This window comes from Pipra filicauda, unplaced genomic scaffold (assembly GCF_003945595.2).
Source record: "Pipra filicauda isolate LSUMZ 115617 unplaced genomic scaffold, ASM394559v2 scaffold83_size3615187_pilon, whole genome shotgun sequence".
Classification (NCBI taxonomy): domain Eukaryota; kingdom Metazoa; phylum Chordata; class Aves; order Passeriformes; family Pipridae; genus Pipra; species Pipra filicauda.
The window spans coordinates 2778439-2803038 of record NW_024105020.1 but is presented as its reverse complement, the minus strand read 5'-3'; the positions used below and the strand labels follow the sequence as shown (position 1 = coordinate 2803038).

At 37.0% G+C, this 24600-nt stretch overlaps 1 protein-coding gene across 7 annotated transcripts in view; it reads right to left on the bottom strand.

The window, feature by feature from the left end:
* The window catches only part of REV1 (REV1 DNA directed polymerase), a 70851-nt gene that overhangs the window by 38715 nt on the left and 7536 nt on the right, over positions 1-24600 (bottom strand). For all 7 annotated transcript variants that reach the window (XM_027718116.2, XM_027718114.2, XM_027718115.2 and 4 more), the window contains exons 2-8: positions 17677-17743; positions 16827-16959; positions 14913-15081; positions 8118-8267; positions 5511-6223; positions 3606-3713; positions 2008-2124 (exon numbers count right to left, since the gene is read on the bottom strand). In XM_027718116.2, coding sequence (XP_027573917.1) covers positions 2008-2124; positions 3606-3713; positions 5511-6223; positions 8118-8267; positions 14913-15081; positions 16827-16959; positions 17677-17733 — 1447 coding nt within the window. In that variant the 5' untranslated portion in view covers positions 17734-17743. The remainder of the gene's footprint in view (positions 1-2007; positions 2125-3605; positions 3714-5510; positions 6224-8117; positions 8268-14912; positions 15082-16826; positions 16960-17676; positions 17744-24600) is intronic.

Below are 24600 nucleotides of genomic sequence, written 5' to 3'. Positions count from 1 at the left end.
GATATTTTAGAAAAAGCATTTTTCCATGCAATACATGTGCCTACTGGACCGTGTATCCCTCTGGCATGGCACAGTTAAACATATGCTGTGAAGTGTCTGTGGTGTTTGAGAAGCCTAATCAGCAATTCCACCTTTTCATTTAAGACCACAACGAACTGTAATTTCTTTGCCCCAAAAGGAAGACAAGCCATGTACTTATGAGAATGCAAGCAGAAACAACAGGTTGGGGTTTTTCTGTTGATAAAACCATTGCACATGGAGATAAAAATTAGTAAAGAGACTAAAAAATATTATGGACTGCAGCTAATGAAATAGAGACTATAAAAAGAGTGTTAGGAAAAAATCCTTTCACCAAAACAACAGGCTGCACAATCAGCCTAAGTATCAAGAAAGAAAGAGCTAGCTGCCTGCCTGTGTGCAAGCCAGTGAGATTGGATGCTGAAGTTAAAGAAATGAATGTGTGGATATTCAGAAAAAGCTGCCACAGTAAGAAACTGAGCTTGTTACGCAGTGAGGTTGAAATCTGTGTAACCTTAAGCAACACATACAGTAGAAGAGATACTATTGAATTTGTGAATCACAAAGAACATCCTAATATCAGCTAAACTTCTGTAATTTCACCACCTCACTCTCCAAACATCACTTGATTGTATTAAGTCACACCCTTATCCAGTGTAAGATCCTAATAAAAGTTAGGCAGTCACTGTATAAAACTGAACCACCAATGAATACTTCATACACAAGCTATACTACAGAAAATCCAACTCTATAAAAACCACAGCTATTTCTGCCTGGTGCATACTGAAAAGTCCTTAAAAACTTAAAGGTCAGTGGGTTCCACATACATGTATTCTACCTCAGTTTTGAAGTGTTGTTAAACTACAGCAAAAACACAAAGCAAATGGCATCACTTCCAGTAATATGTTGCTTCCAAATGTCTTAAAAAAACCCCAAATTAAAACTGGAAATTTCCAAAATACTAATGTTTCATGAACAACCATGGAAGAACAACCCGCCTTTTCCCCCCTCTTGTATCACCAAAATAATTCACTGAGGTGTAAACTTTATAACAACAATATTCGTTACCACAAGGTTGGTAAAAACTGCATATACAAAGGAGAAACTCAGCATCCAAATCTTAACTGAAATTAAATAGCAGCTGCCCCTTGTATACACAGTTCTACCAACCTCGTGTTAAAAACTAAGCTTCAAGATGATTAAACAGAACGTTGTTGGCCACTGAAGTTGCCAATGTTTAGCAATATACTTTCTCATACTAAATACAGTTCAGGCAGTATAATAATAAAACTTGTTAATAAAACTATGGTTTGTTTACATTAGTACATTACTACTTCAGGACACAAAAAGTAACAAATTTCTAAATTACTGCAGGCAAGTACGGAATTCTCAAACTACAGCAGATGCCCTGGTTTTCAGGAAACAAAGTACCAAACAAACAGAACTCACGGAAGTTGCACAGACTTTCCAAAAACCTAAAATGCTCTAAGGACCACCCAAATTAACTCATTGTACACAGATATTCTACACATGCAACTCAAAAGCCAACTTCAATCAATTTCTCACTGGCCATATGCTGTTGTTTCTAATTTCACAGTAAAAAAACTGTAGTAGACTTTTAAAATTTATTTTGTACATTCTTCTCTATAACTAACTTTCTGAGAAAAAAAGTGATCCTGGACAATCTGTATTTATTTCTTATTTTAAATAACTACTTAACATTCATCTTAACCTCAATGGAAGTGAGTAAAACCTAAAATTATCCTAAAATAATTTACCCATACTGAGCAAAGCTAACTAACAAGAAGTCATGGTGCTGTGCTATTCCTGAGGCCACAGTGCACCACGCTGTCCAAAGATATTTCTTTTCTGAAATCCCCCACATGAAAGAAACAAATGTATCCACGGTGCACTTTATTAATAGTTTTTAAGGAAAAAGTCTTTTATAACAGCAGTTAAAAACAGACAGACAGACAGACTTATCTGTACCTGCTTTGCCATTCAATAGCTTATTCTGGTAATATTGCTGTTCAAGCTGGGGGTTTGCACCAGGGCGCAGTGGTGCTTTTCCTGCACCTCTGTTGCTAGTGACAGCTACTGGCTTTCCTATGGAAAAAAAATGCATATACTTAAAAGTCAACATCTATAATAGCTTACATTTTAATAACAGCACAACTAGGATAAGATCATAAAGCCTTTTAATTTATTTTTTATAGTTTCTTTCAAGCTTATATGCTCCTAGAGCATTGAAGAAGAAACAGGTATGAAAGCGACTTGGAACTGTGACAACGAATCTGATGTCTTAATTGCAGTCACGTGTAAAAAAGAAAAGTTTTCCAGGAGTGAAAATACAGCCGTAAGAGTTTGCCTCTAGTAACAAGTATAAATGGAAGCTGTGAAACTTCACCAATGACCTAATGATTCATTAGTTAGATACAGCAAACATCGTACTGATTTTAAAAACTTCAACATGTTTATTAGCCAAGTAAACCAGAAGAATACCAAAACACTCTGTTCCACTTGTTTAACTGTACAAAATCAAATCTTTAGAAAACTTTTGACTTTTCTGTAGTATCAACACCTCCATGGTGTTTTTAATGGAAGCTAATTTACGCACTGAAAGTTCTGGCAGACTTCTGTGGAAAAGAAAAAGTATTTGCAGAAAAGATCTACGTTCTTTATATTCCAGTAATGGAATTTGAAACTTGGCAGGAAATAAGGTTTTAAAGTTCCAAATGTAGCAGGAGTATCTTTTTCCTGCCTTTGGACAGAAGAGAGCAGAGGAATCATATGTACAGATTGCTCTTTTTCCCAAGGTCTATGATAGTTGGGCGTGAGATGGTCATCACTGCACCAAGTCTTCAGACTTGTGCATCACTGAAATTCAGTGTTTGCACCGAACAACTAGGATCTCCATTTCTGAATGGTACATTTGTAATAAACCCACCAAAACTTGCTAAGGTGCTCCACTAACTCTCCTATGTCCTAAGGATGATCATACAATTCAGGCTTCTAAAAGCCTTCTGAATTGTTCAGCTTCAGGTCTTATAACACTTCACATGTAAGATAGGAAAGGGAAGAAGCAAATTTTCCTTGAAAAATATGCATCAGGCAAACAGACAATTAATTCTCAGTCTTTACCTTTCCACTTTCCTAGTTAAACAAAGCTTCCTAAACCACTTCAGGAAAATTATTAGGATTTTTTTTTTTTTTAAACAGAGAGTGACCAAACCCCATTTTTGGTACAACTCAAATTTGATCTCTGATTTCTAATATGGTAAATATAAGACTCAATAAGATACGTGCAATATCACAGAGAATAGTTACTACAGATTTTACTTCTCTCTTCTTACTTTAGATACTGAAAGGAGATAGCAAGGAGAATTCCAATTCTCTCTCCACTTGGCTTTTGGATTGTGAGAAAGTAAACAGGACAGAAACAATAAGCAGATATGAAAGTTGAACAGTCTGACTATCGAAGACATAAGAGAAATTATTAATATGCAAAGCTAATTTTGTAAGTGTACAAGTTCGGTTTTTTAAAGGCTCAACTGAGTAAACTGTAACACACAGAATTAAGTACTGACCTTTGAGATCTGGCCTATTTCGGATAGCCACAGACACAAAGAAGCAATCCATATCCACGTGCATTATACAGCTCTGTGGCTTGGCTGAGCTCGCAACAGACACATTACCTAGTATGAAGATATACCAATAGAAAGCTTGAACCCTAATTTATACACTTTGTTACTACTCACAGTAGTCATCAAGGACTATTACAAGTTTTTACCACCTCTAAATCTTAAGTGTTTTTGTTTCCTCTCACCAAGAAGGTATTTACTCTGAGAAAGGCAAACATAAACAGTTCACAAACAACCTAAACAATGCATTAAACTTAAGAGTTTCTATTTTATTTTGTCATAATTAACACCTTCTACCTAACAAGTTCCCCCAATCCAAGGAGGTTAACACATGTTGTGGGCACTGGATCTTAATTTCGCCATGTTAACACTGAATCTGGAACAGAGAATTTTACTCCTTTTTGTTCATCAATCAAAAGAATTTTTGAAAAGATGAAGTTTAGTTGCACTAAGAGCTACTGTTATTCTTCATGAAACACACCAAAATAAGTTTAAAACCTCCCATGCATTTGGTGCTGTATCTATACTCACACAAACATTCAGCAAAGATGAGCAACATACCTCCAGATTGAAAACCTTACACACCTGAAGCACTACAAATATTTCCTAGAAGTTGCAAGTCTGCATGTCTATGTTGCTGACTTATTAGAGAAGGCAATATCTAACAAAAAAATCTTTATCTGAACAATGCATAAAGTGCAACAGTGAAAAAGACTTCAATACATCAAGTGACTGTTCCGCTTAACATGTGAGTTAGTTACTGAGTAATCAGAAAAATGTTTTCCTGTTTTAAGTAATTTACAATTTCAACTCATTCCTCGAAAAATAAGGACTATCTGATAATGGGTGTATTTACAAATCAAGTAATCAGGTTAAGAAGCTGCTACTTGTCAAATGAAATACAGGTATTAACTATTTGAATCATCTAGGCCAAATCAAAGAGAAAATAAAAATATATTACCTAATACCATATTTTTGATTAAAATATATATCTAGGTAGTTTATAAGGTAACATGCTTGAGAACTGGGGTGTCTTAGCACAAACACAGAATCAGTTAATTTATTATCTAACAATTCTTTTAGATGTGGCAATTTATCATCAAGCATATATTCGTATGATTACAAGCAAATATTTTTACAGTACAAGAGTTGGAATCTCTTTAATGGTAGACAGCTAACCTTTTAATTGAGTAAGACTGTAAACAAGGGATTCTAAAGATGCAAAATACTTTATCTGTGTTTTTAACACTCTGCCTCTCATGAATTACACAAGTTTCTTCACTTTGGCCCTTGATGCAATAACATAAAACATTTCTCTTCAAGGCAGGTTCAGAAGTCTCATATGACACCACTACCCATTTAAGCAGACACAGAGCTATATAAAACTCTTACTATCAAAAAATTTTTAATTTTAACTCACTTCCAAATGTTACTCATCTTTTAAATTTTCATGCTGAACAATAATATTTTTTCTTCTGTTTTTTCCCTACAGATTTTCACACAGCAACTACAGACTCGTGTATGTTTAGATATAGATAGATATATATTAGTATTTTTTCCCCTTGATCAATCCACATATCTTGGTAATGTCAGGAATAGTATTTCTATGAGAAGGAATTCAATATAGACCAGAGTATCACATTAAGTCACATTTTAAGTTAAAAAAACCCAAACAAAGCCGAAAGCAGTTGGATCAGTTAGTTTTCACTGCATCCAAGTCAGCAAGTTTTTCCAGATAGTCTGACTTTAATATGAATATTGAATACTAACCTATGTAGTCTCATTTAGACATTTAATGTACAAAGATATAAGGCATCTTCTCAACATAAACCTCCTTAAACAAGTATCTACCTGTGTCAGTTTTAAGTGCAGACCTGCCTGCTTTCCATTTTTTTAATTTTTCCCTTCCTGGAAAGACACCGCTGTTTTTTCTCTGCAGGCTGTTGACAAACTCTGTCAATTCACACTTCCACGTTGATATATGATGCAGTCTTGACCGTGAATAAAAATCAGAAATAAAACTACAATCTGAAGGTTTGGACACAGGTAAGGAAGCTGCCTTGCTAGGAGCAGGTACAGAAGTGCTTTTTGTGCTTGAAGGCCCCTGAACAGTGGAGTGGTGAGCACCATTTATTTTAGTATTACTGTGCAAAAATGAAGATGAGGATGAGTTACTCATAGTCCTGTGTGGACTCCACGAAAAGTCTGTATTTTTGTTGCTTTGCTGCAACTGCTGCATTGTGCAGTCTCTAAAGTCAACCATGCCTTTTTCAGTCTTCCCCTCCTCCTGCACAGGGCCTGGAGAGAACCTGCTTGCAACACCGTTGCCGGAGGGCACCAAGCAATCCTGTGTCTTTAAGGCACTGGTAGAAGTGTGTGTGTGTCCGTTAAAAATGGCAGTGCTGTCTTTATGAGACTGAATCCCATTTTGTTTCCGTATGGGGAGAATCTCCTCCAGTTCTGTAAATCCAAAATCGTCACTTTCTTCTTCCTCTTCTTCATTCCAGCTACTTATTCCATTGGATGTGATCTCATTTTCCATTTCGCACTTTTTAACATGATTTCTGAAACAGATACAATGATTAAATACTGTATCTTCTATAAATAAAGGCACATTTACAAGTCATTTCAAGTACTAAGTATTTATGTTCCTAATCGTTATCAGTATATACTTAAGCGTTTTTTACATTCCCAAGACAATTATCTCAAACTCTGAGCCACATCCTCTCAATGGCACAAAATATTGTATAGCCATACCAAAGATTTTGCAGATTACATCTATTATTAACAGCACTACCAGGAGTTTACATGAGAGTGACCATGCTCACATTAGAAAAGCTGCTGCCAAGGCCTTTAATTTGGCAAGAGGTCTCCAACTGGACTGCAATGATTATTTATTTGTTAACAGAACTGTACTACCACGCACAGCATGAATGCTGCAGGAATATGCAAACCATCAGAAGGAGTTATACTTTTATCAAAACATGTGATTTACATTTACTCTGACAGTGTAAAGACAAAGCTTTCACTCAAAAAATTAACTCTGGGTATTAAAACCAAAGCTTTCAAGAGTTGTACAAACTCTTGATCTGCTGAAAAAACCCAACAAACCCAACTATCACTCCCAACTCCCAAAGCTAGCAATTTAAATACACAAAAAGAGGTGGGAAATAGTTAGCTATCTTGTATGGCAGTTAAACCAGAAAGCCAATTACTTGTGACAACAATTTGGTTAAGATTATCAGAAACATAAATTATATTAAACATATTATTTTTGAGGAGTTGCATGGTTGAAAATAGTATATTCAGAGGCATATACTCAGCATCAGTGGATAGGGCAGGATTTTAAACTCATGTTTTTCAGACTAAATTGATAATTTCAGAAATCTGAATATTCTTCTCATAGAAAAAAACTTTAACAATGCAATAATAAGAGGTGATGGTGATTGTACCACTCATGGTTTATAATACTGGTATGAAATACTGCTTAGGATATTTATTTTGTGGGATTGATTTTATTTTTCCTAAATGTAAACAAATCCCACTCATGTATTAGAGTCTCCTCAGCATTATGCATAACTGGATTTTAAATAAATCAGCTGATTGTGGAAGAACTCAGTATAAATCAGAAAATACAGTATCTTGTACAGTATCCATGGCCCAGTTAGAGCAGTAGCGTTGAACCAGATGACATCCAGGTATCTTTTCCAACCTAAAACATTCTATAATGTTATGATTCTTGCCTCTAAAGAACAAACATGTACTTCTGGAAAAGCTGCAGGAACCTTCTTACAAAAAGAAAAAGAAATCCAGAGAAGAGTTCAAGCGGAATGTTTCTTTCCAAATTCCAACTCCTCTGCCAGTTAAAGAGTTTTACCGGTGCTTTCTGTTCTAGTTTCTTTCTCAAGGTCCTAGGCCTTTTAGGACACTTTTTTTTATATTGTAATTTCATTTTTTAATCCATCTTCTCTCTCAAGCGTGACTTAAACCTTGCTGTTAGCATACGTAATGTATGCTGTGACTTTTTTTTTTTAAGGAGACTAAAGAAAGAGCTTAACAACTAGGATACATTTATATTCATTCCTAGGTACCTTTAGCAAAAGTAGTCAAATGATACCAGCTTTTTATTTTTGAAATAAAAACCTACTTTTCAGTGTCACTAGACATAATCCTTTAATGCATGCCTGTTGCCTCCATACAGATATATTATATCCTAGGACACCTAGGTGATATTATCATGCAAACTGTGGTCCAAAGACTAGAGACAAGGCTTGAAGTCAAGGTAACTGTAGTTCTGCCCTCAACTATTTATATAGTTATACCTTACTTTTAAATTTCAGTGCCTCAGAGCTTCCCTCATAAAGCTGAAATGAACTTTAAAAATGCTATATAGTTATAAATGCAAACCCATCATGGGTGAATGATGAGCATCTGCATTGCAGGATCTAAAACACTTACACCCTGTTGAGATCTTTAGCTATATTGCTTGGACCTGGCATGGCATCTTCAGGTTTGCATATGCTGTTAAAGTTGAGACCTTTTTGAACACTTGACTGCTTGGTGTAAAGCTGATAGGGAATGTGCGAGAGGAGACGTCCAGCTTTAATGCTGAAACAAAAAAAAAAAAGGAACAGGTTACTGCCTAAGAAATTTTTTAAAAAACCCAACCTTCCATGCTAAAAAAAAAAACCCCTCATGTGCAACAAACTATTACTTTGGTCACTACCTTTTGCTGTTCAGTCGTACTTGCAGTTCCTTTCACAACCCCTTTCCCACCTCTAACTGGATTGAATCGAAAAGTAATTTGTGATGTGGTGACTGGTACTACAAAAGATATTTGCACAGTAATGTTGTTCTCTTGTCTACATCCATTTCTCTTTCCAACTGACACATACAAAGCACACAAAAAGCTTAAATATTTAATTTAAACCCCAAAATAAACAGTCAAAAAAGCCATGATGAGTGGTCCAGGTTATTCCACCTGAACAATGCTGATTGAGCTCTTTAGCTTGGAACAATGCAAATGCACATGTTCTAACCAAATTTAGGTAGAATTTGAAGGAAGTCAGCTAGGATGTGGTTCACTATTAAAAAAGAACTACTTTTTCCATTTCACAGGGCTAATTACCCCTTCTTGTGAGAAAAAACACTGATGCAAGCTAGACAGAAGAATAATTTCTAAACACACTTTCCATAAATATCTACAGCAATCATTCCAGTTATATCCTATTGTGTTGCAATGTATCTCACTCTTCTTTTTCTTCTTCCACTGAAACTGCAATTATATTTAAGTAACTGCTAAATTCCTTAGGGAAGTCACACATTTAGAAGGGACATCATCTCAAAAATACACAACAGTATTGCTGCTGGCAGTAGAGATAACAGCCTTCCCAGCCTACACTTCACTTCTTTGTATACAACTCTTCACACTGAACACTGGGTCAGAGATGCTGAAACTTCTTAGAGCAGAGGAACCTCTCCCATATCAAAGCAGATTAATAGCAGTATTTAGTTTTGAAGATACAACTGGATTCAAACTTTTTAAGAGAATTTAGCTCAGTGGCAGATACTGTTCTTCTGTTCTTCAATACCTGAATGCTTTCTCTTGGAGATGTGCTTTTTAACTAGCTCAGATCTGTACTACTGCCAGGGGAGCTGAACAGTAGAACAAAAGCCCTTGGGAGCTTTCTTACTGCAATTAGAGAAGAATATAGTGGGAGATCACATTTCCCAATTAGATAAATTAAAACTAGTTACGCATATACAAAGAGACCTGGTAAGGTTTCTATGGAAATAGCATAGTAAGAACAGCCTCAAAAACATACCAATTAAATATTGTTTGATACATACATATATAGCATTCATAAAAGAATATAATTTACATTTAACCATGCCAAACAGAGTTAAAAATACACAGGTAGAGTTCAAAAGCTTTCTTGTACAGAAAGTAGTGATGCAGTAACTAAGCTTTTACAATACCTGATTAGACTTTTTCTCCTATCATGTAATATTTCAAAATAATTTCTGCAATTTCAAGATGATTAAAAAGCCCACATTTATTTAAGAACTGGTTCATGACTTCAAGATTTTAGCTTCTGGAATAGCTGCATTACTAGATGAATCCACAGTTGTTTTTTACCAAACTTTAATTAAGATACAGCAATAAGAATCCTATTTTGGATGCATCATTCAGTATCTTTCCCCGTTTCACATTCCCTGGATCACAGAACTCATAATCACTGAAAAAATTAGGTTGAAAAGGACCTCTGGGGGTCTCTAGCCCAAGCAAAGTCTACTGCTCTCCCAAGGGCAGAAATTTCACAACCTCTCTAGGCTTACTCTCCTTACTTCCACTGCTTACTCTCTGTTACTGTGAAAAATCTTTTCCTCATACTCAGTCAAAATTTTCTTCAGAACTTGACTAATCCTGGCTGGTCGGGCATGACTTCCTCAGTCTCTCACCCCTCTAGACAGCTTCCAGAAAGGTATCTTCCATTCTTCAGTGGCTGTGATAGAAGCTGCTGCTCCGTGGTCACCTTGTAGTCCCCCTGGATTCTCAAGTCCTTCCCTACAAGGGTGTAAGCGAGTCCCTAGCCTGTCTGGTTGCATGAAATAAATTCTGTCTCGTGTTCAGGATTCTGTATTTTACTTTGTTGAATTCCATCAAGTAATGTCCATGTTTTAATGAAGACATTAAACTGCATCTGCCCTCTGTACCAACCCTTCAGAAATGCCCCTTGTAAGCATTTGCTAGTTTGACTCTGAACTGTTGACCACTACTGTCTAAGTGAGGCAGTCAAGCCAGTTCGTCACTCAGCTAGCAGCCCACTATCCAACTGGTTATCTCCCCAGTTTGTCTTAAATAATGCAAGAGGGAATTGTGTCAAAAGCCCTAGTGTAGTCAAAGCAAATCTACTGCTCTCCCATTGTTCAGTCACCTCACCCACAGAAGACAACCTGGCTGGTCGGGCATGACTTGCTACCCTAGACAGCTTCCAGAAAGGTATCTTCCATTCTTCAGTGGCTGTGATGAAGCTGATCACACTGAACTTCCCTAGATTCCCTGTAACCCTCCTTTGCTTTTTGAAGACAGTGTGACATTTGCCTTTTATCCGGTCTTCTGGAAAACCTCATCTGATTGCCACGAATTTTCAAAAATGACAGAGTGGTATAGCACTGGTATCAGCCAACTTCTTCAGCTCCCTTGGTGCATTTTATCTGGTACGGTAGAGTGTTTCCTCAAGTGAACCGTAATTTATGCTTCGTATACCTTTGGTAGCATTTCTCTTCTCCAAACTCTGCCACAAGACATACAGGCCTTCAAGGTGTGAAAACAGACCTTGCCACTAAACACTGAAGAAAAGGCAGTATTGAATACCTCCGCTTATTCCATATCCTTTGTCATGAGGTTGCCCCACTATTCAAGAGCAGGTCTGCTCCATTTGCTTCCGATATAGCTGTAAAAGCCATTTCCTTCCCCTTCAGTTTACTATTTCCCCACAAAAATTACTGTGCCAAAGTAAAGTGGCATCTCTTCCAAAAGCTGTACTTTTCTAAGACTGATAGCTTTTATTTATTCAAGTGTCATACCAGACTAATATTTTTTTAAATTATTTTAAACTATTTTCTTCACATTTTTGTTAGATTAACACAGTTCTTTACAAAAAATATTCACTCAATTTGAAAATCAAAATATGATGCTAATTAAACCAAAATTGTAGAGCTACTTGCATTTAACATCAGGTTTATTAGAGTCTGACTTCAGACCACAGTTCATAATAAGCAAAGCTTTTAATGCAGCAATAAACTTTAACATATACCTTACCATGCTTGGATAAGTAACTCTGAATAATCTTATCTTAAATAGTTCCCACAGTGTATTCCAAATTATTAACATTTTTGGTGTTTTACATTAATGTCTTGGTAGCTCTCAAATAAAAAATTAAAACAAAAGCCATTGTAATAAAGTGTTGTGGTAAATTCATTAATCTTTGGAAAGCAGACAGATGCTATAGTGATAAGCACCAGTAAAAGACAGGAATAATTCATTCCATTATAAGCAAAGAATTCGAGTCACATGCAGTAAGTAAGGAAAAGGGTTAGAGTCAAGAAGCAAAACCCAAGTCACTGTATTAGCAGTTTGCAACCTGAACTCAGTCTTTTCTGTTCAGAGAATGTGGCAGGTACCATAGTGAAAAAAGATAATATGTGATTATGTAATTAAGGACTAAATCATAATCTGTGCACATAAGAAAAAAATCAAAGCTCCACAGACAAACAAAACTTTTCATTTTGCAACCTTGGATGCCAAGACTGAATATCTAACGACACTGTTTTTACCAGCAATTTGTGACAATAACATTTTAGGGTTGATTCTTAACCAAACTAAAAAAGCCCAAACTCACCATACTGCTTACAAGAGAGCTAGAGAGGGGCTTTTTACAAGGGCATATAGTGACAGGACAAGGGGGAATGGCTTTAAACTGAAAGAGGGTAGGTTTCGATTAGGTATTAGAAAGAAATTCTTCACTGTGAGGATGGTGAGACACAAACAGGTTGCCCAGAAAAGCTGTGAATGCCCCATCCCTGGAAGTGCTCAAGGCCAGGCTGAATGGAGTTCCGAGTAAGACACTTCCGGTCTAGTGGAAGGTGTCCCTGACCATGGCAGGGGGGTTGGCACTAGATGATGTTTAAGGTCCCTTCCAACCCAAACCATTCTATGAAACTTGGAACCTCTATACCTACAACACAGATTTCCACCAACTGATCTAAAGGGAAACATAATTTTGTGTGCCATACACAGAGATGTAGTTTTTAACTACTGAGCATTCTTTAACATTCTTGAAGACAAAAAAAAAGAGAGGTGGTGTCATGGTTTGAGATAGTCCCAAAATCCAATCCCCTAGTCTAAGCCCCCTCCTACATCTCAACCTAATGTGAGATGGGTTTTTCCAGACAAAAACACACCAGACTCCAAATGGGGAAAAGGGAATATATTACAATGACTGTACAAATAAATACCATATCACATTATACACACGATCACAAACTATCTCTACCATGACATATGTATTTACAATGGACCAGATCTCTCCTCCCCTCCAAATAAAAGTCCAGGAGGGAAAGAAGGACAGATCCCTTCCAGTCCTTAAGCAGCAGCAGGAGTATCTTCTAAGGCAACAGGTTTCTTCTTCTCATGCATGCAGCAGCTGTGGCTGGCTTTTCTGCCAGCATCCACGAGGGAGGTATCCAAGCCTCTCTCTCAGCCCCATCGCCTCACAACCGAGGGGTCTTCCGTGGGCTTCGTAACCCCAGACAAGGTCGTTTCACCACGTCATATCACGAAGACACAGGGGGGTCTTTGTGACGGTCTGGTATCTCTTGCAGGGCCTCTGTGCCCTGTCTCTCAGGCTGCCACTGTGGCAGCAGTGCGAGGGGGGGGGGAGTCAAGGTCAACTCCCCCCGCATTCCATCTGGCCGTCCCGGTCCAGCTCCAGGACGCTCTGAGCTTCTCAGCTTCTCTCTCTCTCTCCAGTGCTGCATGTCCAAAACTGCTCTCCAAAATAGGAGTCCATGTCCCTCTTCTCCAAGAGGGGTCTCAAGGGAGTTTTGGGGGAGTGTGGTACAGTCTTACCCCAAACTCTGTCTCTCTGCTGCTGGCTCTCTTTTTTCTCGGCTCTCCTTCCAGGAGTCCTTTCTCTGGTGCTGCATGTTGCAGTTCAGGTCCTTATCTCTGGCTCTCTGCCACCGTTTCTCTGGTCAAAATCAGAGCCCCTTCCTCGTGGCTCTACAACATGGCCACCTCTCCTCCAACCAAAAACTACAACTCTTCTTTTCCGGTCTGGTTGTGGTATGTTTACATTTCTGCAGGAGCGCCCATTGGGCAGAACTTCAAAACTTCCAAGGGTTTCCACCCCTTGGGGTCTACCACTTCTGTTAGCTTCTGGGGAAAACAAGGTTCAAACCACTACAACAGGTGATTGTGAAATTAGCTTCTATTCCAGATTCTGATATGAACCCTGTTCTACTGAGACAGTGAATTCCTTGTTTCCTTGTGCCCAACACCCTTTATCTGTCTATACTCTGTTCTTCTGACTTACTCTGGAAGCACCACCTTCCAGAACCAAGTGATGCAGAACTGAACACAAGACACCATTAAAGAAAATTTTAGATTTCATATATTAAGTTCTAGCAAGTCTCTACGTAATGTATACAAACTGATTTTTCCAACTTGGTTAAAGTCATAACAAGCTCTAATGACACCAATGACAACAGCCAAATCTTTCCAATAAAACCACAACTACAATCAATTTTTCAAGTCCTTAAACTCAGGGGTGAGGCCCTAAAACTGTTTAAAAATCCATCTAAAATCTCTTTGAAACAAAAACTTGTAATTTCTGACTAAAGTTTAAAAAAATTACCTTAAAGATACATAATATGAAACAACCGAATTCAAAGGACTGAAAATGAGCAAACTGAAAACAGGAACTGCAAATAAGATTTCCCAAGTACATATGCAGAACGGTTCCTTGCGTGTTTCTGCTGGTCATCTAGGAAGGAGGCTACTCAAGAATAGCGTGACACTGGCAGAATAATTTCCAGAACATATTCCTGCCTGTTCTATTTCCCATAGGTTCCTCAGATGGAAGCAGACAGACACAAACCAGATTAACTGCTCTGAGCTTGGCTACCATCTTTTCAAGGATCTAAGGACAACTTTAATTGATCCTATATATTCCAGCGGAGGAACCAAAGAACATAAGTCCTTTGTAAATAAAATGTGGGGTATTATTTTTTATTTTGTTTTGTTACAAAGCCACAACATAATAAATGTTTACATGCATTAGTTACAATTTTATGAAAATGCTTTTCAATTGACATCCTTCTTTATTTACAGATGAAACTTATGCAATGCACAAAGCAAGAAGTTAAAAACCAATCACCTAATACTTATTTAACTCTGAGATGACAGCTGGTCAGCTGGTTGGACACTAAATGGAATCACCATGATAATGTTCAGTTTCCTGATACGCCTGAGACTTTTTGACTGTTCTTAGTGAAGTTTCTCACGGAACAATCCCCAAGAAGCAAATCTTCAATGTAACAGTGATACTTTTACAGCTGTTACAAAGACAGAGTAATTTTAAACTAACCCATAATCTCAAAACGCAATCTTCTGTAATGCTTTTTTTTTCAGATTTTTTTTTCCTGCCCAAAAGGAGAAATCTCCAAATGCAATAGACTTAAACTCACCTTTCCATGATCCACTCTGGCCGAACTACTTTTTCTCCTTTCAGTTCTTTTATTTTGGCATTTGGAAGATTGGTGGCAATGATGTGAGTTGTTTTTGATCTGGAATAGTACACATGGTATTGGCCTCCATGTAACATCATTAGCCGTCTTAATTCATCAGCTGAGGGATCTATAAAATTAAACCCAGAAATATTCCTGTTTTGTGTCAGCAAATACAATAAGAAAATCAACTTTAATTCATAAATATGATGCCACAATCAGAAAGAGTGAAACCCACTGTTTTTCTCCTGAAAAACCTTACAAGTTCTTCAAAGAACAAATCAGAAAAACATTTTTTGAGAAATGTAGAAAACTGTGTTTTTTTAAAAGACTGATTCAAAATGTAAACATTCTACTTGCTATAAAGGATTGTCCTGGACCTTCCCACAATACGTTACGGTGGAGGGCAGGAAAAAATAAGTAAATTTAATCATAACATAACATCTACATAACACCAAATTAGATTAACTCACATATCTTTTCACCAGAGTATGAGAAACTAGTTTATATCCAGAAGTAACAGAAAATAAATACTATAAAAAGGATTTAGCAAATTTTACTATAAAATTTCTGCTTTACTGAAGCAGTTAACTCACTCTTTCCTCACCAGGTTATTCATGAATTGTTTTTGGGAACAGTGAATATCTTAAAAACTAACAACTCTTCTTATCTCCTGAACAGTGTTAAAAAGGGTACTTCTTTTGCAAGCAGAGGTTGGGGGGGGCGGGGGGAAGGCAAGAAGTTTCAGCTTTGAAAACGTTTGCAGTGGTGTCACACTGGCCCCAAAAGGTTTGAGTCCGTACAAACAATGCTTGAATAGTGAATCTAGCATAAGGCACTAAAAAAAAAGTTGATCAATATAGGAAGGAAGAAAATTTTTTTAAAGTGTACAGTTACAATTTTTTCCAGTGGTATATTGTCAATTCTCAAAATAAGTCTAACATTTCATTATACCTCTACCTTATAAGTAAAAGTAGCACACATTTTCTCCAAGTGTTATCTTTCCTACTCCAGCCTTTTGGACAAATGTCTTGTAGAGCTCTATTTAGGCACTAATACCTTGAAGAATACACAAATGCCAGATTTTCACCAAGAAAACTGCCTGTACTAAATAACAGATTCAGACGTATTAGTAGTTTAACATATCCACCTTAACCTATTTCAGTCCGTTTGAGCCCTGTGCTTAAACCAGCATTAATCCATATCATAGAAGCTGTACACATCAGTTACATAACAGTCACAACATTCCTGGCACAGATCCTTGAAAAAGGCTTCTGGGGAGTTTCAAAAAGGTTATTAAGCTGCTTTACAGAACCCAGGAGAAGCATGAACTTAAGTAGGGTAGATTAAAAACCTTATTCCAGCTAACATGCCCTACCAGTCCATCACAGATAATGCATATATGTCTTACCTCTTCTCTTGTTCCTCCTTCCACTATTACTGGGCTCTCTGTCTCAAGCACTATGCCACTCTGAGAAAGAAAACCCTGATGTACCCACCCAAAAGTAGATTTAAGGCATACAACCCAACCATCAATATTTTGGAAAATCAAAAATATAATATATGTAGGAATATGGAGGAAGTTAAAAGGTTTCATTTCAAATAATAAGATCACGGAACATGGAAAAATCTACTCCTATTTCTAGCAGTCATCTCTCACGTAAATGATTTAGTAAAGCAATATTTATATTCAGAATGTAATTTTATATTGAAAACCTTAATAATGAAAAACAAAGGAATATACAAAACATATACAGTAATTGTTGCGGATTTGCTTAGGTGCAAACTTATGTATTTTACAGTTCTTCACTCCTATTAGGATGATAAACATTAGAACAACACAAAACAGATCCTCAAAAAAAAAAGAAAGTTCACCTGTCAAGCCATTGACGTAGATGGCGACTCCACTGAAGATACTTGATGCATTTCCATCCCTCTGCTGCTGTATGACTGAATCTGACCGGAACTGATCCTCCAATTTCTTAACCTTTGCCGACATGTACCCACCCTAGTTTTTAAGTTAAAACACAACCCATGAGGTTAGACTTACTTCCTAATGTTTACATACATTCCTTCATATTGAATTTGGTTGACTCGCAAAAGACACTCATTTTCCAAATGAAACACAGCAAATCCTCCACCATAAACTCTTATCTAGATAACTGCATCTTATTACCAACATGGTAGGATTTATTTCATACTTCTTTTATCTTTTTCCTATTGAAAAAGATTCTATCTATATTAAAAATTCTTATGAAATAACAAGAAAGAAGAAATAAGGAGATAATGCAAGTTTGGATGCTAAATTGGGGCTCATTGCCTAGAGAAACAATGTAGTTCCGTGTATTTTCAGTTCTTAAATATACATGAGACAGTAGTAATTTATGTAAATTAGGTGCCTCAGTTATTGTCTGTCCACCTACAGAATGTGGTGGAGACAACCATAAATAGTTTTAAAATTACTTAGTGTATTTTTTAAATGGAGATTTAAAGCTATTCAAGGGTCTGCACTTATTAATAATGCAATTTAGTGGATTATTGTGAACAAAGACTTCAAAACTTCGTAACTCAAAAATTTCTTTTGAACTTAATTATGCATTTTCAAGCAAAGCAAAAGCATTTCATTTACGGCATCCCTTTAGCACATATAAAAAAATTGTAAAACCCTTTTAACCACAGTGCCATTTACCTCTTTAAAAAAAAGACAATTTTGTTTTGAACATACCCATATTCCCCATCCATCGCCTTCGGCAGCCCGTTTCCGCCATCCACCCCGCCTCATCCTGAAGCTTCTGCATAGGAAGAACAATGCTTGATCAATCAAATGTTCAGCATTTCAGGCCATTTACAGATAATCAAAAATATTACATTTTTTTCAACGGGCTTCACTGAAGTATATGAGTTTCACAGACAATCTAGAAATGCAAAGGTGCATAAAAACTAGTTCCTCAGTTTTGTAGCAATGCATACTGTAGTTCCTTCTATGTATCAAAAACCACACATGTACATTTTATTGTATTCTCCCTCAACACAAAAAACTCCTTACAATGTTCAGTTTTCAATACAAATAATTAGATTCTTCCTGTTCACCACACATCTTCCATAAAAAAAAGGAGTAATAAAAGGTTCTTAAACACAACTGCTAACATTCATGCAAAACATTGCCCAAGTCATAAACATTCTTTTATTTCCTATTTGATACCATATACATGGTGTGATGCAGGCAAACTCCTCCTGGTATTAGAGACTGGATTAATTTCACCAATGGATTTACAGCTGCTTATAAAATGTCCTAAGACTTGCTGCTCCAATGCAATACAACACACAAAAGCAAAACCACCAAAGGCTATCTTACAGTCAACAAAAAGCCAGCTGTTTAAATGACCTAGGAAGATCTATAGTTAGGTTTGTGATGTGATTCTTCGGGGCTTTTTGTTTGTTTGTATTGCTTAATAATAAATAAATAAACACAACCAGCCAAACTGCAATTTTCCTTTATGCAAGACACTTATCCCTGGACCACGAGCAGAACACAGCAGTGTCCCCAGATAAGCTATTAGTTGGCTGGAACAGAACTCTTGGATAGAAAATGTTTGGACTGTGGCCAACTGTTTCCTGCATCCAAGTGACTCACATTTACTATAGCTGCTGTAACACTGATTTTAAAATATTGATTAATGATGTAATAAGAGGTCACTATTACAGAGTGACCTGTAAGAGGCCTGCTATTAAATCTCTCGCTTTCTAACCGAACTCATTCTCTAAACAAAAAGACTATTTTGTCTTTTAGGTCTATCAGCTCTTCCAGTATGAGGACAGGACTCTGAAATTTAAAAAAAAAAAACAAAAAAACAAAAAAAAAGTGACTGCCATAAGTGTCCTATTTCATTAAATATTTAATTTATATACTCTTATCTTCCATAAAAATGCAACACATTCTGGTCATTTTCCTATCCAGGCCTTCTACTGCCCTGTTCTGGAGACGGCTTCATTTATTGTATTAAAATTCTGTTTCCTATGAACCTGGCTGAAAGTGAATTCTAGTTTCTCTTTAAACCCTTCTGTCCTAGAGCTACCAAACAGGCATACTTTGAAAACCCGTTAAACCATCCTGGATTGCAGGCAGGTTTGACTGCAAAACAAGACACAGTAGCAGGAAAAGTTTTTGTAAGTATGATCGTTTTCATGGACTACTGCAAATATGCTAAATTTGGTAACCACAGATTATAGTCAAAGCAAGTACAACTATCTTGAAAAGACAAGATTCTGTTTTATGTTTCGGGACCTCTGCAAACACAAGAAGATCGTGATGCACGTGGTTCTATTCTTATAGTTGCTGTAGCTTGATACATAACCGACACACATGTATGTAATTATGAAGATTAATCACATGTCAAGGAGATGAACTCTACACCAACAACCACAACAAAGCAATCCCTCCTCAGATTACTGTATTTTCTCTCTAGGTACCTGCCTTTCTTACTCAGAGACCTATTTCCAAGACATTGGGCCTTCTGAAATTAACTTTTAGTGGTTTCGATTATATGTAATAGATACCACAGAACTCTTAAGAAGCACTGAGAAAAATGAGAGGAGATGAGCTAGATGACCACATAAAAGACAAAATTGACTTTTTTCCTGTAGAGGACAGTATATACTGGAAATGGCTTGATGATTTCTTTCCTATTGAAAATTTGTATTTCTCCACAGCTGAAGTCAACTTTGACATCTATCACTTCTGGCTAAGAAATTCTTGAAGAAAAGTGCAAGTTCAAAAAAACCCCATCCGTTAACGAAGATGTCATCTGTTTTTAGATACTACAGATATCAGTGTACGAGCTCATAAGAGACACCACAATTTTAAAGGATGACAAAGTGGCTACAAAAAGGAGAGAGGCTCTGTCTTCATAAGGAGCCACACAGAGAGGACGAGAGGCAATGGATACAAGCTGCACCAGGTTTCTTCTTGACATAACAAAAATATTTTTTGGAGTGAGAACAATCAGTCACTGGAACACAGGGACATGGTAGAATCCTCATCACTGGAGATTTTCAAGTTGCAATTGGACAGGGTGTTAGATAATCTCATCTAGGCTTCCTTACTCATAAAAAGTTGGATTAGTCTTTTGAGGTCACTTCCAATCTGGGCTGTTCTATGATTCTATGTCTATCAAAAAGACCTCGTACAAAAATAAACTCTTACTCTGAAAAAGGCCAAAGACTGTATGAAACGCACACTCTGAATCACAACTCCCATCACCAAGAAGATAGGATTTGATAGGTAGTTAACTCTGACCCCTAAACAGGCAACCTCCTGCTTAAATTAAACTGAACTAATGCCTGATAAACTGAAGAACTGCCTTCATAAGGGCAAGCTTTTCTGAAATCTTGAAACACGTTTAATTTTTATTCAGGACACAGAGGAAGAAATATCTCTAGTCTAAAAGCCATTAGAGTTGAACAACACAACTAGTGAAGGCCAATCCAAATAAGAATCATGGGTATGTGCCTAGTTTGATTAAAATCAGAAATGGGACAAACAAAGCTACTTTAGGTCAGTGTGCCAAAAACATGACAAATCAACTGCTCAGAAGTCGTCTTCCTAGAGCCTGAAAAACTAGAGAAACTAGGCTGTAATGCCTATTTAAAACATCTGATAATGATATACCATTTCCTTGGCAGATGTGATTTTTGATTTAGTCCACTTAAGCCAGTCCACTTAAATTCTAAACATACAAGTTAGGAATACGGTGCTTCAGTGATTACTAGATGCCTCTAGTTCAAGTCTTGAGAGTCATGGTTTATTTTCTTAATGCTGATATGAAAACCTGGGAAACTAATTTCTCCCTTTGTAGTTCCAGGAACTAAATGATGAGTCAAGGTTTCTAGAGACTACAAAGACACCTCATTGCTAAAGACTTGCACTTACAGTGTGAATTTTTCCTTGAAAATGAAGGTAACCTCTACAGCTGCCTTGCTGAAATCTAAGGAACAAATGAGCATGAGAGATATCTTGCACAGAATACATTCAATCAGAGGAAAATTTAAGCAAGATTTTAAATATGCTCACTGTGTCATGAAATAAGAAATGTAAGGAAGGTATGATACTCCCTCTATAGGAATCACGATGAAGGGATAAGTAAGAGAAATGCTTTGTAAAGAACCCTTGAAGTAGGGGGTTGAGAGTGTGTGGGTGACTGGAAATCAAGATGGGACTTCAAACACCCATCACGAGCAGGCCAATTTCAGACAAGAATTCATTTTCCTTGTAGTTCTTTCTGATAGTATCTAACTTGTTTCAGAACATTTTCTCTGTTTTACAAATTCAAGAGCACAAATGTATAGAGACTCAGTGAAAGTGAACCACCAGTTACTAGTTTTTACGTTATTTCTAGAGCCTGAAAGACAAGGTATACAGCAACCCTCTGCCCAGAGAAAAGCTTTTTAAATGCTCATATTCTGGACCTTTGAACACAAAGAAATCTTCAGCAATGAAAAAAAAAAATCCCAACAAATTCTGAAACTCCACAAAAGCCTAGAAAGATAAAAATATTTCTAGGAATAGATTTCAGGTTTTCAGTGCAAGAGAAACAACCTTTCAAGAAAAAAAAAAAAGGTCAAGTTAAGAACTCCTGCATTCAAAATTAGCATAATTTGGTCCTGTACCTCTTTCTATACCACTTACAAATCTTATCATTCTACCAAATAGGGTTAATTAAAATTCAGATTTTTATTGGAAAATCCTTTTCAAAACCGGAGTTAAAAAAGAAGAGCTTTGATGCTTTGTACATCAGTAGAGGCTAGAAATACTCAATATAGCCAAAAGTATGTAACATCCCTTTGCATACTGCTTCACAGGCCTAGCATTATACTTCCCAATCCACAATCACTTAATCCTCTTAATAAAGACTGTTAATCAAAGCCAGCAGATCAGGTAATGGAATGAAATATTAAGTGTACATTTTATGCATTCTCTAAACATGTCTGCATGTATAGAAGAGTTACAGAGATGTGTATGTTGACGTTAGTATTTGTTTTAATCTCATCTGTAGCCCATACAGTCTCATGTAGGAAAGTTATTTCTTTAAAATACTCTAAATTCAGGTTGGTGTGATTGTAAGACAGTGGCTTTCCATTATCCTGGGCAGCTGGGATAACATGGATAAGGGACTAACCCAGACCAAAACCACAGGTGTTGTGGGGAAAAATGGTTGGGAATACAGAATGCAGATCTCAATGACCCTGTTAGAAGTGAACATGGATCCTCATGGGCTTTTTAATTCTAGATCAGTACTAGTCCTGCCAAAACTTGAGTTGTTTCTGCCATACTCTTCAGCAGTCTCTTTGCCAAGTATATATAGTGCAGAGGTATTTTCGCTGCCTCTTCAAGTAGCCAATTTGAATCTGGCAGAATATACACTTCATAGCTCTGCACTACAAGAAAGTATATGAATTATTTCCAAAGACAAAACAAGGCTGCAGCGTGACTCAACAAACAACCCTCCCAAAGTTGTGTCTAAATACATGGCACAAGTAACGTTTCATTCAGATAATCTAATTTTAGGTAACTGAAAGCTGCATGAAAGTATAACACGTTGTAACAGCTACTCTGCACTTCTGACCAGAGTAGACATGCTGTCACTGTCCCCTAATGCAAAAAAACTTGATTTAATTAACATATTCACACCCCACAAGTCTTATTCTTGAAGGTGTTACTAACAGAAATATGGGTGTCTCACGCCACAGATGATGAATATCAGAATCTTTTGCTTGAACTGTAGATTCAAGCCATCCCAGCTCAGCAGGGCTTAAAAGTTGTTTCCATCAAGTGGGTATTTTGTGGCTTGTTTGAGTTTCTTACATCTACATTCCAGCTCCCACATCAAACTCACCACTCTACTTGGCACTAGTCTGCAAGCTCTTTGAGGAAAGAACTAACCTACATGTTTACACATTTCTCAGCACAAGAGAGTCCCATTCTTGGCTGAGTCTTCTGGAAAAGAACTGCTGCTACAGGGTATAAAACTGTTTTCTACCACATATTGAAAAGTTCAGAATCCAGCAGATGAACTCACACAAAAAAAGTTCAAAAGTTTTTTTAAAGATACTACACGCTTAAATGCCTGTGATTTTAGAAAATTCAGAGCTAATGCTATACTGCAAAGCAACTGAATTTTATTCTAAGTGGGAAATAAACTCTCAGGGTGAAGTTTCTTAAGATGTTTGAGTCAACTTGATGGCTGACTGTCACCAAAAGGGACGGTTCTGCTCTTCAACCTTTGCGGGTCTAACAGGCTTTATTCCTTCATCCCAACCTCTACACTGCTTCCAAGTTCACATGACCCCTATGTTCACATCGGTGCCACATGCAATTCAGCTCACTAAAAAACCCAGAAGTATGACATAAAATTACTGGTTAGTTAGTTTCCTGCAAGTTCAGCAAGATGAACTGACTTACAGAAGCATCAGACAAAGCCAAAGCAGACAGGCCAGAAAAGAGAAATGGATGGGATCCTAATATTAGCCATTAAAAAATAGCTAATAGAAACCAACTTCCAGGGTCACGGTTATAACTAACTGCAGGGCAAATGTAGATACAGAGTCACAATGAGTTGACCAGAGCTGCTCATGTTCTTTTCCCCCAACAAACCAAGGGGTAAGCTACCTCACCTTTTCCATTAGGATAAGGGTTTTAAAGAACATTACAATCAAACAGCTCCCCATCTTAGGCCACGTATGCCCATATGATAAGTACTCCCAACTACAAGCACCTTATGTTACAGGGTCAACCAGCAAGTTTTATTCTGAAGTTCAATCTTTGATGATATTTTAAAGCAAGATAAAAGAAATTAGCTGAAGGACACTTGCAACAATAGCTGTTGTCAAAAACACCCAACACCACCTCCATCTTCTGTGAGTAAACCTAAGAGTAAAAATTAGGAAAGAACAAATTTTAAAATCTTAGGCAAATCAAATATTAGACACAAAACAATTAGCACAAGAAATTTAGATGTAGCATTTTTCTAAGATGTGAACACCCATAGCATTTGCTAGAAAGGTGAAATACCATACAACTCACGCAAAGCGTGGGAAAACCCCAAGTCCTTCAGAATCAACTCCTCCTGCGCAGATGACTATTCTAAAACTGTGTTCTGTGTGCACTTTAATTTGAGCTTGACAACAAAGAAACGATACTCTGACCTTCATTTCAAGCACTCCCCTAGAAAGAGATGCAGGAACTCTTTCCTAAACTAATCCCGTTTCCAAACTGACTATTTTTGCAACTCAAAATGGTCTTTATTTCCAATCAGTCTAGTTTACAATCATGGACTAAATACTTTACACACAAGTAACAACTAAGAAATATCAATTTCTTTTGCTAGCTAAACGTCACAATGACATAAAGCAGTTGTACAGCAGGTAACCATCTATATGAGAGCGGTACAAAACAGAAGAGTTTACATCTTTTCACAACTTATTTGGAAGTCCAGGGCACATGATTGTTTTAGTTGTCCCAGACTGAGGAAGCATGAGCAGATGGTCCAGAAACCAGTATCACTGCACAGTCTGCACCAGCTTTGAGCAATCTCTTTTCAAGATATCCTTTTTGCTTTTATACATGGCATTTGAGATGGCTAGTTCTTTGAAA